The 16,344-nt window shown below is 46.5% G+C and overlaps 1 protein-coding gene and 1 pseudogene across 2 annotated transcripts; both read right to left on the bottom strand.

Moving 5' to 3' along the window:
• Positions 1-338: 338 nt before the first annotated feature.
• On the bottom strand, positions 339-16,204 carry LOC149352354 (uncharacterized). Of its 2 annotated transcripts, none has more exons than XM_089581518.1 (2): positions 15,019-16,204; positions 339-2,168 (listed from the first exon to the last, which is right to left on the bottom strand). In XM_089581518.1, exon 1 carries the CDS (start codon positions 15,959-15,961, stop codon positions 15,053-15,055), a length of 909 nt encoding a protein of 302 aa, XP_089437644.1. In that variant the 5' UTR covers positions 15,962-16,204; the 3' UTR covers positions 339-2,168; positions 15,019-15,052. The 2 variants fall into 2 exon arrangements, with proteins under 2 accessions (XP_089437644.1, XP_089437645.1); XM_089581519.1 differs by having other exon boundaries at positions 15,027-16,204.
• LOC149352355 (uncharacterized) lies at positions 8,551-14,789 on the bottom strand (annotated as a pseudogene).
• Positions 16,205-16,344: the final 140 nt, after the last annotated feature.

Below are 16,344 nucleotides of genomic sequence, written 5' to 3'. Positions count from 1 at the left end.
GATCACTAGAAGAACCACAAATTACCATATGATTTTTTTTTTACAGAGCCCCTGATTATTTCAGACACGTGGTGCAGTCTACTACTATGTCGACAGCTTTTTGACAGAACGAGCTGTATATGCTATCGTGTAAAAGTTTTGATTGGTGAAAAGGCTGTGTGGCTTTTGTAGCCTGAAAGCTTATGGCCATTTACATGCTGTGCCATATAAATTTTCAAGAAATGGTTATGGTGTTGCCAAACATTGGACACAAATAGAACCAAACTAGGAAATGAAAATCTGGCTTTGTGCCAGCCATCTGCATTCAAGCCACTTTCCACACACTTCTGACAATGAACTGGGCATAAAAAAGCAAATGTAACTTTATTTCAGGTTGTAGACATAAGCGCTCAAAATTGTCGCCAAATACAAGAAAAAATATAATGTGATATCTAGAAACCAGGTGCTTTTTATATACTGTACACCGCACCCTCAAGGGTATTTTTGCAGTCAGAACTGACTATAAAAGGCAGCGAGTCTTTCAGAACTGCTCAAATCTTTGTAATCTAAGTGTATATTATAACTGTAAAGGGGCATAATAAAAATGAACAAGTGTCTTCACAGGCCTGCAGCAGTGATCTGTGAGCACATCGCAAACAATAGTACCTCTAAAAACTCAAAAGTACAAAAATAATAGACAAGTACACATTCTGGCTTAAGAATTAAAACAAGTGCCTTTCTCTGCTAAAAAGTCTGTACTGACAGCATGAGCTTAACAAAGGCAGGTCTCGATGGAACGCACTTAAGGGGAATGTGGGGCTAAAACGTGAAAACTGGAGCCACTTGTCCAATTTGAATACAATTTTCAGGATTCGGCATATTAGCTGTGAACTTTTGCAAAGGTTTGTTCCCTTTGTGTGGTTTTAAAGAGAGGTATATATACTAGAAGGGGGCAGTAAATGCACTTTGATAGGAAAAGTAGCATTCTGAAAATACCAGAGATTTCAATTTTATACAACGAGTCTAGAAAGGCCTCTGGCAGTCAACAGTAAAAAGTAGTGCAAACTTATGTCAGTAAAAAAGAAACATCCCCATGAAGGGCCCACTTTGTTTTTGTGCTCTTGCACTTCGAAAATATTTTTAATCCCTCAATGAACTATATTTATTTTAATGGTGTCAAGAGTGTCATCTAGTGCCCGTGCTGTCATCCGTCACCAAACAAACAAAAAAAAAAGATTTAGACGAGCCCTACTTGCCTTAAACTGGACACACAGTGCCAGAAAACACACAAGCTGGAACCGTTACAAGTCAGAAATGACAGTCGGTTTAAGACTAGCCTGGCTCATCCAAGTCTGCCAGCGGGTTCAAAACAAAAAAGGCTCCAAAAATAAGCTTCTTTAGTTTCTCACTAAGCTTTGTTCCAGAAGGTACACTTACTTAATGTGTTTGTTGCCTTGTATTGGAATGATAGATTTCCATAATGGGTTATGTGGTGAAAAAAAACCTGAACTGAGAATACCAGACTAGAGTTTCAAGCACGCACAATTACATTTTTTAAAGCTTAAAATAGGGCTTCAAAGTTTTTCAACAAAAGTAACTTTTTATTCAAAACATGTTTAATTCAAAAAAGCTTTTAAACTTCGTATGCTCAAAATCTGCTTTCGGGCATATTTCCTTGTATTCTCTGCACACTCCTCGTATGCACTGAGAAAACTGGTAATTGGTGCTTTAACTAACGAGGATATTCATCCCTTGATCAATTCCTCTGAAGTGGCACAAATGCACTCATAGAATTTTGGTCACGCACAGTTTTTCAAGAACAGAACAGTACGCGTGACCAATTCCCAGTTTTTTACTCTACAAATGTGCTGTTGACCAATTCCCAGTTTTTTACTCTACAGATCAGAATTAAACTTTGTGGATAAGTTCTTGATCAGTTGGGTAATAAATTGCAACAATAATCTAAAAAGGTACTTTTTAGTCAAATTTTGAAACTTTTGCTCCACATTCCCCCTAAATACCTTCATATACACAGTCTGCTGTCATTAAATGCTTGCCAGCAACAACCCACAAAATTTCCTAAAGTATGCTGAATACAAGCTTTCGCCTAAAGTGTTAAGATTGATGTCCGAGCTTGTTGGCTGCTAGCCACCACTTCCTCCTCCTCATCCTCCTGATGTTGACAATATCTGAAAGAGACAGAAAAATTTCCACAAAACATCTTACTATATTTCAGCAAAACTTGCAGCACTTTGACACACATCAAACGGGTTTGACATGCAGTAGCACCTAGGAAGCTTCTTTAAAACTACAGAAACCAGCTTTTAAAGCATCAGAGAAGCACAGTTACTAAGGTTTAAACCACAGCAGTTTGCCTGTAACACTGTCAATGACTTACGATGAGAGCATCCACAAGACATGAGCTCAAAATACTGATGAAGACTCGCAACAATGGCAAGCTCAAGATGAAAGAATAAGGCGCAGTGTGCTTTGTCCAAGGCACCATTCATAACTTACACAACATGGCAACAGCGAAGCATGAGTGCAAGGCATGCACTGGTTAGCCCAGGGTGCCATCCACAACATTCACGGAATAGAGCAACAAGGATGCTAAGGCCAGGCCCAATTTTACTTGTTAGAGATGAGGTCTCCACTGCACACTGTGCAGTGATGTTCCACAGCCCCAGCCAGCCTCAGCCCACAATCTTCAGAGGTCACAACGGAATACAGAACACCCAGGTCACAGTGGCTACTCAGCCTTTCCCCCTTTCTTCTCACGCGCTAATGCTAATGGTGCAACCATCAGCAAGTGCCATGGCTATGCAGTGATACCCAATGTGAAACCCCTAGAGTGTAGGCCATACAGCTATCACTATAAGACTGCTAAACAGCACCTAAAAGTGACATCTCCCTGCACAAGTGAGGAACAGATAATGCTTCATGCCACTCATGCTGTACTTCTAATGCGATAGCATTCAAAGGCTAGGAGAAATGCAGATGATATCCTCCCAAAAATCTCCCAAACCTTTTGCCACTTCATACAGTCAAGAAGTGGTAGCATTAGCTGTGCCTTAGCCCCCATGATGTTGCAACACACTCACAAGCCCACGTTAGTCATGAATGCAGACACATTCCCAACAGCGCTCACTAGACCTTTATGGGCCTGCAGGTTAGTCCAGGAGGTTTTGCACACAGCACATGATGACGATCTTGAAATTTACTCTAGAGAAAGTCTCATGTACAGTTACTGCTGTAAAAGTGGGCATAAAACACAATGCAAAGAATAAAAACACAGCAATGTACATTCTTAGTTGAGTGTCTTTAGGTCACATGATCTGCTCTTCAGCCGTGTAGTTCATGGCATCCCTAAAGCTCTAAATCACTGCAGGGTGAGATGAACCCTCACCCTTTAAAGCCCTTGTCTTTAGGGGGCCTGTAAGGGCTCCACGAGAGGCTCAAAAGAAACCATCTGGCCTGATGACTTTTGACCAAGGCTGTAGAAGCTCTGGCAATGGGAATAAGACCCAGCCTTTCTAGGTAAGGGTCAGGTACCCTAACTCCTACACTACATCACAAAAACTCTACGACCAACTGTATACATTCTTACATACCCTCATGGACAAAGGTTTACAGTGTGAAGGTTCGTGTTTAGAGTGTGAAGGTGCGTGGTCAGGCAGGCCAAATCACTCAAGAGCCAGAAATATGAGGGGATAGCCATGCTACATTCACTGGAACAAACACCAGCTGGCTAGGTAACAAGGCAACACAGCACAATAATAAATTATGTGGAAAGGAAAGGCCCAGTAACTGTCTCCCTCACAGTGGAGACCCGAACCACACCATGAGGGAAGGGATGGAGGAAGGGTTAGAGGAGAGAGAGAAAAGAGCTACTGTATTGGAGCACTCTGGGTTAATTTTGACCGCCTGGAGTTCTTTAACATGCAGCGACATCGCACACCACACAGGCACCTTTTGAGTTTCACCTCCATCGAAATACGGCGACCGTGGCCAGGATTCAGTAAAACAACCCCGTGGTTAGCAGCCAAACACCGTAACCACTGAGCCATCATGGGAGATTTGCAATGCCACAGTAGCTTTTTTCTAGTAAACTTTTGTACAGATCATACAGTAGTTTGCAACAGGTCACTGCCAGCATTATATTAAAAGCACCTTGAAACACTTTTTGAACATGGTAAATAATAGCCAAATATAGGTGTTCTATGCATAGCAGACCCACAATTTTACTCTGAATATTACTTCACGTCTTGGGCCTGTTTCAAATCTCCACCCTCATCTTCTACGTCGTCATTTCTCCTTCCTGTCAGCGCAGGCAGAGGGTGGCTAAAAGGCAAATTACTTCAGTGTCATGAATGGAAGGCGCCGATGGGAACAGAATGGCAGAAAAAGCAGATGAAGCAAATGCAGTGAGTTACACACCTAGGCCAACAGAAATCAGCTTATGCAGATGAGAAAAGAAAGGCAGCTAGTGGGTTGATCACTACTATGAGCACCTTGCAGTTTCAGCGCAGATGAGTACCTTCCATTGCTGTAGAAATAATGAGATGAATTGGAAAGCCTCAGAGACACTCAGCAGTAATTTTTAACCATTAATAACCCCAATGATACAAACTGGCCTTGAAAAATTATGCAGAAGTTATTCCACAAGCGATAATTTTCGTTCTTAAAAGTGCACTAAAGAGGAATCTCAACTAGTCTTTTTACCGTGGAAACTCGATCTACGCGTTTCCAGCATTCTTGGAAACTTCGAATTACTGTTCTGTGCGGCCGATTTCCATAATTTAAGTCAGATCAAACGTCCCGGCTCCCGCCTTTTTTTGAACTCGCCGCAGACGGTAGGAGTCAATTGACGCGTGGAGTGCCTTTCAGGCAGTAGCGTGGCGGCTTCACTTTCACTTTTATTTTGTTTTTTAGGTTTCCGTGAATAAATAGATCCAGTCAGAGGCTACATAGCTACAAATTAGGCCCACAGAAATAAAAATATGCATGGACTCTTTGCTTTCGCGATCGCTACGTGTCACTCCACCGATGGCAGAGCAGCAAATTGCCACGGGACTGGCTGAAAGGTTGGTTGACTCCTCCTACCGTCTGCGGCGAGTTCGAAAAAAGGTGGGAGCCAGGACACTTAATCCAATTTAAATTATGGAAATCGGCCGCACAGGACAATAATTCTAAGTTTCTAAGAAAGCTCAGAACGTGTAGATCGAGTTCCCACGATAAAGACGAGTTCAGATTCCTTTTTAGTGCACCTTCAACACATTTTGCTATTTTAACAAAAGGCGTTTTAGGCCCTTTAATGTTGATAAGCAAATATAAACCTTTCCACTGGGTGAGGACAATATCGAAACACCCCCTCTCTGGACTGCTGCAGATCAGTTCTGCAGCAGCTTCCATCCCGCTAGCACGGGGTGCACACAACAGCCTAACGCGCAATATGGCAATGCCCAAGGAGCCCTTATTGGAAAGGTTTATGCACTATTGTCAAAGCTGATGAAAAAAAAAAAAATACGGCCAAATTTAACAGCACTTCAAACATTCTTGCACCTTCTTACTTGCTTCTAAGATGCAGTTTTGTTGCCTCCTTGCACCATACAATTTGTGTGCACTCAACACTCCTAACAGGGCAGCAGAAAGCAGTAGTGCAGCATATTTTATCCCCTTCACCCCGTACCAAACATACAAACACTGATGCAAGCATTGATATGTTTTGCCGTGAGCACGTTTCACCAGGCATCGGGTCCAGGAACACCGCCGCTGTGCCGATGGAGGAAGGAACGTGGGCCGGAGACAGGGAGTAGGAGAAGCAAAGGAAAAACTGATGTCACATATTCACAACATTATTCACAAACAGAGACAAACAAAGTAAAAGCTGAGAAGAGTCTCAGGGAATCGCTCCTCGATGAATGTGTCGAGTGCTTTAAATAGCCTCTCCTGTTTTCTTCCCGCCTTTTTCGTCCAATCGTAGGGACTTCGTCTTGAGCACCGCCTTTGAGTGGAGCCAACGACGCTGATTGGCTGGCTTTGCCATCTTGTCGAAATCGGGCACTCATTAACCGCGCTCCCCTCTCCAGAGTCTTCCTCGGCTGAGTCACTCCCGAAGGGGTCCTTTCCTCAGGTCACCTCCTCACCCACAATTGGACGCGCAATTAACCAAACGCAGCCGTCAGCTGATGCCCCTTCAGGAAGCCGGCCAGGGGTCCCATGCTTTTGTTCAAGGAAACGCCCGAAGGCGAATACTGGCAGCGGCACCACCCGCGCCGTCGACAAAGGGAGAAGCGCGGAAGATTGACAGCCACTCGTCTCTGGGCGTGTCTGTCTCCCTGGCGGTGGTACATACACGGTCGCAGGGTCACTACCCCTTAAGTTGGGAAAACGGGGTGGCAGTGACGCTGCAGTGGAAGAAAGGAGTCGTCTAGACTCAAAGTCTCCGTCCGTCCTGTCGGGCGCCACTGTTCTTTGCAGGTGTCGCATGGGAGCGCGTACTCGGAGAAGCACCACTGTAGCACAACCCCGCACTGCCTCTGGGAATGGCTTAAGTGAAGGCGACTGTCGCAGGAACACACAAAGGGAAGTGGGGGGGAGCGGTAGAGTCACAACAGCATGGTGTTCACACTGGCTGCACCTTAAAAGTATTTGCAATTGCAGAAAAACAGTACATACAGTTTGTTGTAGCACAGAAGCCATGTATGTGGCTTCTCTTCAACCATGAACACTCCGAGGTACAGCCAGGAAGAACAGCAGGCTTGTGTTAGTGTTCATGAACGTGAAAACCAGTGAAGGGAATAAATGCACCACATTTTCACTCTCCAACACCCAGTTAGAAGTGGTCCTCATACCACTCCTGGCACAGAGGTACAGTGGTTAAGAGATACGCCACTGCCCTGCAATGGCAGGTGCTGCCGCCGGTGGGATTTGTGCAATCCAGGTTGCTCTTCCCAGCAACCTCTCGCGACCAACAATTAATTTAACTGCCACCTGCCACGGTGTGAAGTTTCCTCACAATCTGGTGCGCAGGTTGTGATGATGCCACAAGGTCACGTAACCTAGGTGGCCCACCTACCTCCTAGGTTGCTTCTCAGGGGATTTTTTGTGGATATTTTGCTCACGGTCAACGACGCAGAGGCTGGATTTTCTACAACACGAGCGCTTTAACTCTCTCGCATTAAAATAGTTGCCAGGACAGCATCACAATGAAATTAATGGAATACGAAGGAATGGTGGCAAAATCATTAAAGGGTCAGTCTACTCACGGAGATGAGTGTATAAATAATGGCATATTCTGGTAGTTGGCACCCTATAACGTCAATAACGAGGGAACTGCTCCTGGTTTAGGCAGGAATTTATATTTTAATTTTGCGTTAAAAGTCGCGTAAAAATGCATGGTGGCGACCCCAAACGTTCATTTTGTTGCAGCAGGTGGTAGACTTTTTTTTTGTAGAAGCATAAGTGAGTATACTACGTATCGTTAGTATGCCCCAATGTCACAGAAACGTGAGTTTTGTTCTAGTAAACTGTAAAAGGCATACCGCTCGCTTTTTCTGTAAATCACCAGAATATTTATAAAGCAAACAAGGGAAGGGGAATGAGGGGCTCGTTATAAATATGAGAGAAGCCAACAGCCACAGAAACCAAGGAGCACAGGGGATTTTTTAATTAATTTATTTTTTTGTGGCGTTGATCAAGTAAGAATATTACTGAATATGTTGTTGCTTAAAGCTAATTGATTAGAAAAGCAGAAGAAAAACAACCACATGCCGCCAGTGGGATCCGAACCCACGACCTCCGAATTACGCGTCCAGTGCTCTACCTCTGAGCTACGGCGATGGCTGTCAAACCTTCTGCTTTCGGGGGTATTTACGTTTACAAATAACCTAACCTTGAGAGTGTTCATCAGCGCCACCCACGTTCGTAAGCGGCGTAGCTCAGAGGTAGAGCACCGGACGCGTAATTTGGAGGTCGTGGGTTCGGATCCGACCGGCGGCTAGTCGTGTCCAAGGGGTTGCATAGTCTCTTCTCTGTACTTATTGTTTTGTGTCACTAGCCTTGCCTTCTACCATGAGAAAACAAGGCTACCATATGGAAAAAAGTTAGGTTTTAAAGGTGCAGTGAAGAGAAATCTGAACTCGTCTTTTTGCCGCGGGAACTTAATCTACACGTTCTGAGCATTCTTAGAAACTTCGATTTATTGACCTGTGTGGCCGATTTCCCTAATTAAATGGAATTAATGTCCAGCTCCCGCCTTTTTTTTTTAATTCTCCCTCGTAAGGTGGGCGGAGTTTAGCAACGCGTGGAGTGCCTTTCAGCCAGTCCCGCGGCGGCTTGCCGCTCTGCCATCGGCGGAGTAATACGTAGTAGTCCGTAGAAGCAAATAGTCCGCGCGTATTTTTATTTCTGCGCGTTTATTTTGCAGCTATATTATCTGCGAATGAAACTATTTATTCACGGAAACCTAAAAAACAAAATAAAGCGAAAGCAAAGCCTCCTCGGAGCTGGCTGCAAGCACTCCACACGTTGGTCGACTCCGCCCACGGTACGAGGGAGAATTAAAAAAAAAGGCGGGAGCCGGACATTAATTTGATCTAATTAGGAAAATCAGCCCCACAGGGCAATAAATCGAAGTTTCTAAGAATGCTCAGAAAGTGTAGATCGAGTTGCTGCGGTAAAAAGACGAGTTCAGATTCCTCTTCAGTGCACCTTTAAGCCTAGAAGCGGCAGAATTGTCACTGTAATTAAAAAAAAAAGCAAATTTATCACTTATACATTTTCTTATAGGCGAGGTGAGACGAAGCGAAAGACCGGTGCCCCATTTATGGCCAGTGAACGCACTGAAAAAGGCAGCAATGACAAGAATTCAGTCCGAAGCGAGAGGTTTGGCTTCGAAGGGCGCCGCCATGTATGTCGCCGAGCGGCGGAAATCGTCGGTATCGTCGATACTCTCGTCATCACTTCCGCTGTCATGACCGCGTTTATCCGGACTTGACCTCGGTGGAAGAATATCTTCCACTGTGGAGTTGACTCATATGGGTCAAAGTTTTGTTCGTTCATCCTTGACAATATTCTCTTTTCAACTTCACTCAGATTCTGCACGCTTGACATATTGCCTGTCAAACAAGATATGCACCGCGACACCGCTTCATCTTGGATTGGACTGATTACCGCACCCTCTCAGGGCCATGGTGCTCACGTTCCTCTATTTTATTACTGACAAAATATGGCTTCTCATAACTGCGACATATATAACCAATGTCCTTTCAGTGCCGATTTCTTTTAATCATCTCAGCACTCGAAAATTGCACTTTATAAATTGCTATGACGTTTGCATTTTCATGGTTACCAGATGAGTCTACCATCTCATACAGGTGTGTTCCCACATCAATAAATTCTATTTTAAAATGTTCTGCCGCACTTCTTGTCCCCACACCTGGCTAAACAGTAATTTGGGTAAAGAGCTATCAGTTGCCGAGTATGGCCGATAAAATTCAGTAGACTGACCCTTTAAGTGCCTGGTTGCATGGATGGTAATGGCTTAACCCTTTGTATTGGGCGGCAGCTTGTGCCACCGTGCCTATGATTTCCCCGTTAAATTTTTCCTCTCAATTTCATCTTTCCCTCTTAAAGCATCTTAACTTGACTCCCTTTGTCTTGCACAATTTTCAACTCTGTTGAGGCTCAGAGAAGCTATTGCAAAAACACTGGACTGCAAAAAAACAAAATCGACTTTTTGTACCACTGCCACATGAGCTATTACACACATAGCACATTCATTTCAATTACCGTACATGTGGCATTACTGAGCCATGAAATAAACCGGCATGGAGTGCACGCCACTCACACGCCAGTGGGAATAAGAAAAAAATCTAAATGCTGTGTAATGTTCTTTGCTGTTACATTTCTGTAACAAGCTTTTGTGCCCAACCAATCGTTTTTCCTTCGCATACTCAGCCTGGTCATGCTGCTTCAACACACACAGTGAATGACTACTATCTAGCCTAATTTTCCCAAAATGCCCTCTTATTAAACAGGTACTACTCAACACTGTAACTGACACTTAGCAGAGATATGCTGCGCTTATCCCTTAGTCATCTTTTTACAAATTCTTGACACTGCATGGACTGCAGTGAAAACTGCTGGAATCAACTACAGACTTTCTTTGCCAGGACTGCCTGCTTTTGACTGGTGCCTGAGGAATAGATTCAGAGTGCTTTTGGCTATTTCAGGCCAGAAAAAATGTCTCTTACACACCCGTGTTGCACCTGGTGTGAACAGCTGTTTAGCCAAGGCTACCTGAAAACTTCCACACCATACAGTACAAATCTTCTAGACACAAGATAACTTTTACAAGCTGCATAAGGAGCTCAAGCAAGCCAGGCAACAGACTGAAACCACCGACAAATTAAAAAAAAAAATTAGCTGGGGTTTAGCTTTGGTTAAACCTGGTAGGTTGCGTAAGCCCATCTAGCAGCGTCTTGAGCGCGCCGCTTAGCAAGGCGCTGTTCGCGTTCATTTGTCTCCGAAGCCCGTTGTCATTTCCTGGCTTCGTCAAGCCGATGTAGCCTCTCTTTCTGTTTATCAGGCGGCATAACGACTCAGCCGGGTGGTTGCGGTTGCGACTGAGAGAACGATGAAAAGGAAAGTGCACGGGCCTGCCGACTGGCTCAAGCCGAGCCACCACCGCTGCCACGTGCAGATAGAAGAGAGTTGAAAGATAAGAAGAAAGAAGAGAGAAAAGACGCGCCTCGCAACAACCGCGTCCGCTGGAGCAGACGCTGGCTGAAAAAACAGATAAGCCATGCTCAACTCAGCCGGTTGTTGTTGTTGTTGTTAGAGGCTGTAGAGAATAGGAAAGAGGAAAGGGCATGGGCTTGTGACTGGTATGGATACCACCAACGCTGCCTAACTCAGCCGTTGTAGTTGTTGTTGTGACTGAGAGAAGGATGAAAAGGAAATTGCACGGGCCTGCCAACTGGCTCAAGCCAAGCCACCACCGCTGTCACGTGCAGATAGAGGAGAGTTAAAAGATAAGAGGAAAGAGTGAAAGAAAAGAAAAGACTCGCGTCGCAACAACCGCGTCCGCCGAAGTGGACGCTGGCTGAGAAAAACGGATAAGCGGCCGTAGCCGTGCCTCCTCGTCACCACCTCCCCCCTAACTCAGCTGTTGGCTGTTGTTGTTGTTGCTGAGAGAAGGATGATGGATGGATGGAAAAACTTTATTTTCGTCAGAGAGCATGTGTGGATGATTCCGTGTTAGATGGCCATCAACCCATGGCTGACGGCGACCTGGGTGGCCCACTCCACGGTCCTGGTCTGGACAACCGGGTCTGAGCTGGCCGACACGGCCTCCCACTGCTCGAGGGAAGGATCACGCATAATGTCCGCCGGTGGCGGTGCTATGCTGCAGCTCCATAATATGTGGTCATAGGTTGCCAATTCCTGACACCATTTGCACTCCGGCTGAATGTCCGGGTAGATTTTGCTCAACACGTATGAGTTGAAGAAACATCTAGTCTGCAATTGTCGCCAGACACATTCCTGCGCCTTCACCAATTGCTTGTCCGGGGGTGGGTAAATCCTCCGCTCAAGTCTGAAATGGTTAGTAATGTCATGAAAGGATACCAGCCCATTTCTCGTGAACCTTCCCGGGACGTCCGGCTCACCTACTCGGCTGACGAAACCTCGAGCATTCATGTGAGCCGTCTCGTTCCCAGGGTTCCCAGAGTGTGCAGGTATCCAGACAATTTCCACCTCCGTAGTCCCTCGCCTCGTGGCCCGATTCAGCAATCGCGCCGCAGTGACAGATATTCTGCCCCTCGCCAAATTTCGGATGGCTGTTTTTGAATCGCTGAAGATCAGGTCAGCATTACTACATGTAATAGCTAGTGCTATCGCAACTTCCTCTGCAGTTTCTGGGGAGCAGGTTTTGACTGATCCAGAGGTGATCAAGCGTCCCCGCCCATCCACCACCGCAATTACAAATGTGTCCTTGTCCTTATAATCGGCGACATCTACATAGACTGCCCCGTTGTACTTCCCGTACTTAGCACGTAAAGCTTTGGCTCTTGCCTTCCTGCGGTCCTCGTGATGTATTGGATGCATGTTCTTGGGCAAAGGTTTTATGTACAAGCCCTTGTGCATTTCCCGCCTCATCTGAATTTTCGTGTCACCGGCTGGAACGTCAACTCCAATGCCGATCCTTTCCAATATGTCCCTTCCTGCTTTTGTTTTTGAAAGCCTACCGAGCTGCATCACCAAGTGCGCCTCCCGTAGTTCTTCTAGGGTGTTGTGCACCCCTAATCCCAGCAGCCTTTCGGTAGACGCATTCTGAGGGCAACCCAAGGGCCGCTTTATACGCCTGCCTAATCATAGCCTCCACCTTTCCTTTTTCCGTCGCGTCCAACTTCAAATAAGGCGTCGCATACACTATTCTACTGAGCACAAATGCCTGCACTAGCTTACACAAGTCCTTTTCCTTAACACCTCTCTTACGATTGGCGATTCTCCTGATTAGCCGCATGGTAGCATTGATCGTATTTTTAAGCCTTTGCAGGACTCGCTATTCTTCCTGTTAGTCTGCAGATACGTACCCAGGATCCTGATCGTTTGGACCTCAGCGACCGGTACTCCCCCTACTTTCACCTCTAAAGGTGGTGGCGGCACATAGTGCCTCGTATGTATCCCTCTTGGTTTATCCCTCAGCACAAAAAGCTCGGACTTGGGCTGAGAGCATGAGAGTCCTGCTTCCCCTGCTAGCTCCTCCACAATATCCACCGCCCGCTGTAGAGTTTCTTCCAATTGTGCGTCACTGCCTCTTGTTACCCATAGAGTAATGCCATCCGCATAAAATGTATGTTTAAGTCCCGATATCCCTTGCAGCCTGGGTGGTATCTTGACCAAGGCGAGATTAAACAGGAACGGCGATAATACCAATCTTTGCAGTGTCCCCCTGCCCCCCAATGGGAAGGGATTCGATTTCATTTCTCCGACTACAATCTCCGCAGTCCTACTCTCCAGAAACAATCTGATGTACCGGAAGGTTCTACCCCCCGGTCCTATGTCCCATAGGTTCCTCAATATTGCCTCATGGGTAACATTGTCAAAGGCCTTAGTTAGGTCGAGCCCCAAGATAGCCTTGGTGCCCGCGCACCAAGGTGCGGTACCAAGGATCAACCAGAGAAGGATGAAAAGGAAATTGCACGGGCCTGCCTACTGGCTCGAGCCGAGCCACCACCGCTGCCACGTGCAGATAGAGGAGAGTTAAAAGATCAGAAGAGAAAAAAGAAAAGGTCAGCAGGCAAGCGAGCGAACGCATTTTATACCCAGTGTTGCCAACTCAAACATAGAAAACCCGCGACCGGAACTCCCAAAAACCGCTAAAAACCGCCAAATGTATTTTTCGTGACAAAAAGTTCATTTTTGTACATTTTATTTAGTATGCAAACAAATATAACTAATAATATAAAAGAACAGAAAGCAGTTTTTCTTTTCCGACTAATCACTAGAGACAGTGTACTTTACGCTAAAGTTCAAAAAAGTACTTTTTAAAAAAAGTTTAAAAAATGTAAAGTACTGACTAGACACTGCCGAGTCCTGACTGACTCGAAGTACAATCTCAGAAAGATGTGTGCTTCATCAGTAAGCGACTGTCACTTGTACCGCTGGTGCCAGATCCAGGTGGGCTTCTAGCGCTGCTGCCAGCGTACACCGATCTTTTGAACTACATTTGGTGGGAGTTCGTAGATTGAGCAGCATTTACCCTGCCACCAGAGTTCGACTCGAATAGCCAAGATGGGATTCGTCATCTCTGTTGACAACCTGTTCCTCAGTTTACATTTGAAATTGTTCAGCTGTACATACTTCACGGGTCCCATTTCGCCTGGCAGATTCGAGGATTACGCTCAAAAGTGCCGCAGAAATTGATTCAATGCATGTTCCAATGTTCGCCACTGTAGCCACCTCAGTGACGTCATGCGCTCACAGCGGCATGGTGACATTTTCTCGAAGAAGAGGGTAGAATTTTTAAGAAACCTTTAATATTCGGAAATAAAAGGCAGATTTGCCAAAACCTCAAAAAAACAGCCATCAAGGCTTAAAACCGCTAAAAAATCCGCCTCCCGCATTACAGGACTTTATACCGCTAAATAGTGTAAAAACTCGCCAAATTTAGCCGGAAAACCGCTAAATTGGCAACACTGTTTATACCCCCATTCTCTAGCCTCCTCTCCACACTCCACAGCTGGCGAGAGCGCGGCGATGGCAGCGCCGCCACTCGGCAGCGGCGCAGCTGCAGCTGTAGTGCGCCATGCCTCGCGCCGCCCTATCCCGACAGCTTGAAGTGGGAGCCCAGCATAAAAAAAAAAAAAACTAATTAGGGAGCGTGACGCCAAGCAGCCAGCGTTCGCAAGCCAAGTGTTTATGAAGCCTATGAAAAAAAAAATGAAGCCTACGAAAAAAAAAAAAAAAACTAAGGAGGGAGCGTGACGCTACGCGGCCAGCGTTCGCAAGCCAAGTGTTTATGAAGCCGTTTTCTCCCTCAGTTTTTCGCTCTCCCAGTCAGTCCTTTGTTTTGATTCTACAGCAAGGAAGTTGATCTAAAGTCAGTATGCCGCGCTAATCCGCGCATGCGCGACCGCGTGTACGCGTGCAGCGGGGCTAGATTTTACCGCACGCTATCACGTGGCGAGATAACGGGGAGAGGGGGGGGGGGATTATTTGTTTTTTTTACTTTATCTTTACTTGTTAAGACTAGGCTTCAAGGTTGTCGCCGGACGCTCCCTCCTCAGTTTTTTTGCCTCCATGGACCCAGCGACGGCAGTTCTTGTTGCCATGGCAACGACGCTCCATTTGTTGCGCGCCGTGCCTTGCGCTGCCCTTACCCGACGGCTTGAAATGGGGGTCCATTTGCGGTCGTTCTAAAGGTCAATCGTGCCTCGCGCCGTCCCTAGTACGAAAGGCTGAAACCTGACATAGTATTGCTTACGCAATAAAACACGTACAGAAAGGACTGAAGCTTAATTCGGTCAGTACCGGCTTACGATGTATGGTGGTGTGATGGAAAGGATCAATCCGGCATTCCCGTGATGAGCTCGTCTTCCTCCCCCTCGGCGTCAGCAGAGGCCATGACAGAAGAGGCGACCACAAGCAAGGGCGGCCCACTGTCCAGTAGGTCTGCCGGTGGTTCATTGCTGAATAGCTCGGCAGGCACCGTAAGCGGAGCCTTCTCCGGGAGTAGGTCGCGAAGCGCCTGCCTTGCTTCCAAGTGCCTCTCAACCTCCTCCGACGTCATGTGGCCGTCTAGGCGGCTCACAGACAACGCGTCGACCACTTCTACCATTCTCTTCGTGACGCCTGCGGCCAACAGCGGCTTTGACGCTGGTTGCGGCGCCGCAGATACAGTCGCTGGCGGAGGTTTGGAGGTCCGGGCTACTTTTTTTTTCTTTTCGACCGTAGGGTTGAGCGATGCACTGGAGGGCATCAGAACGGTTGACTTGGCTGTCAAAGTAGGCAGAACACCCAGAGCAGTGGAAACCGTGCTGCCCGGCAGCGGCGCAATCTCGGTCTTTATGGATATGGAACAAGACGGAGCAGCACTGGGCACAGCTGCAGCCGATACGCTGGCCACGGGCAGATGGTGCACGTTGGCATTTTCGACGGGAGTTACAGCTGACTTTTTCTTCTTTAAGGCAGTGAACGGTGGCGGCGGCGGTTCAACGCGAAGCTCCGAGTCACTGTCACTTGAGACAGTAGCGTCTGAGTCACTCGACGACGAGTCAATCGATTCGTACTGAAGGATCTGGTCTAGGAGAAAGCTTTTGTCGCGTGTCACTTTGAGCAGCTTTCGTTGCGCCTTCCGTAGTTCTTCCTGGAAGCATTCATTTTCGTAGAGGAGAAATTTCAGCTTGCGTTTCAGGTTGCGGTACTTCTGCCGGTATGACACGACAGGAACGGAGGCTTCATCTGAGATAGGCATTTCTATGGAATACAGGTCGTCAGCACTGCTTTCAAAGCATGTATACTTGCTCGCGTCAGAAACGTTGGCGCTGTCCCGAGAAAGTGTTCTTCCACTCTTGCCAGAATTGACTGTTAGTAGGTTCTTCTTCTCCCACGTCTTTCACTACTTGGCTCAGGAAACACTTCCCCAAACAAAGGCGTTAGCGTCGTCACAACTACGACTTTCGACGCTGTTACAACCGCCACTACATCTGAACCTCAATTACGAAAGAGGGACGGACTGCCCGCTGAAACGTAGAGGTTCACGCTGATTGGTCGAAACCGTTCGTGCCTCCGTGACATCTGTTGTAGGCTTTTACGGCTCACCCTGTCTTCAGGCATATTTTTCATCTTGTTATGAAT

Source organism: Amblyomma mixtum, chromosome 3 (genome assembly GCF_055824585.1).
Source record: "Amblyomma mixtum isolate Tamu chromosome 3, ASM5582458v1, whole genome shotgun sequence".
Classification (NCBI taxonomy): domain Eukaryota; kingdom Metazoa; phylum Arthropoda; class Arachnida; order Ixodida; family Ixodidae; genus Amblyomma; species Amblyomma mixtum.
This window is presented reverse-complemented; position numbering and strand designations above follow the sequence as displayed.

What these genes read in the sequence shown, in the direction of transcription:
- LOC149352354 (XM_089581518.1), bottom strand. Translation starts at nt 15,961, where the DNA reads ATGCCTATCTCAGATGAAGCCTCCGTTCCTGTCGTGTCATACCGGCAG.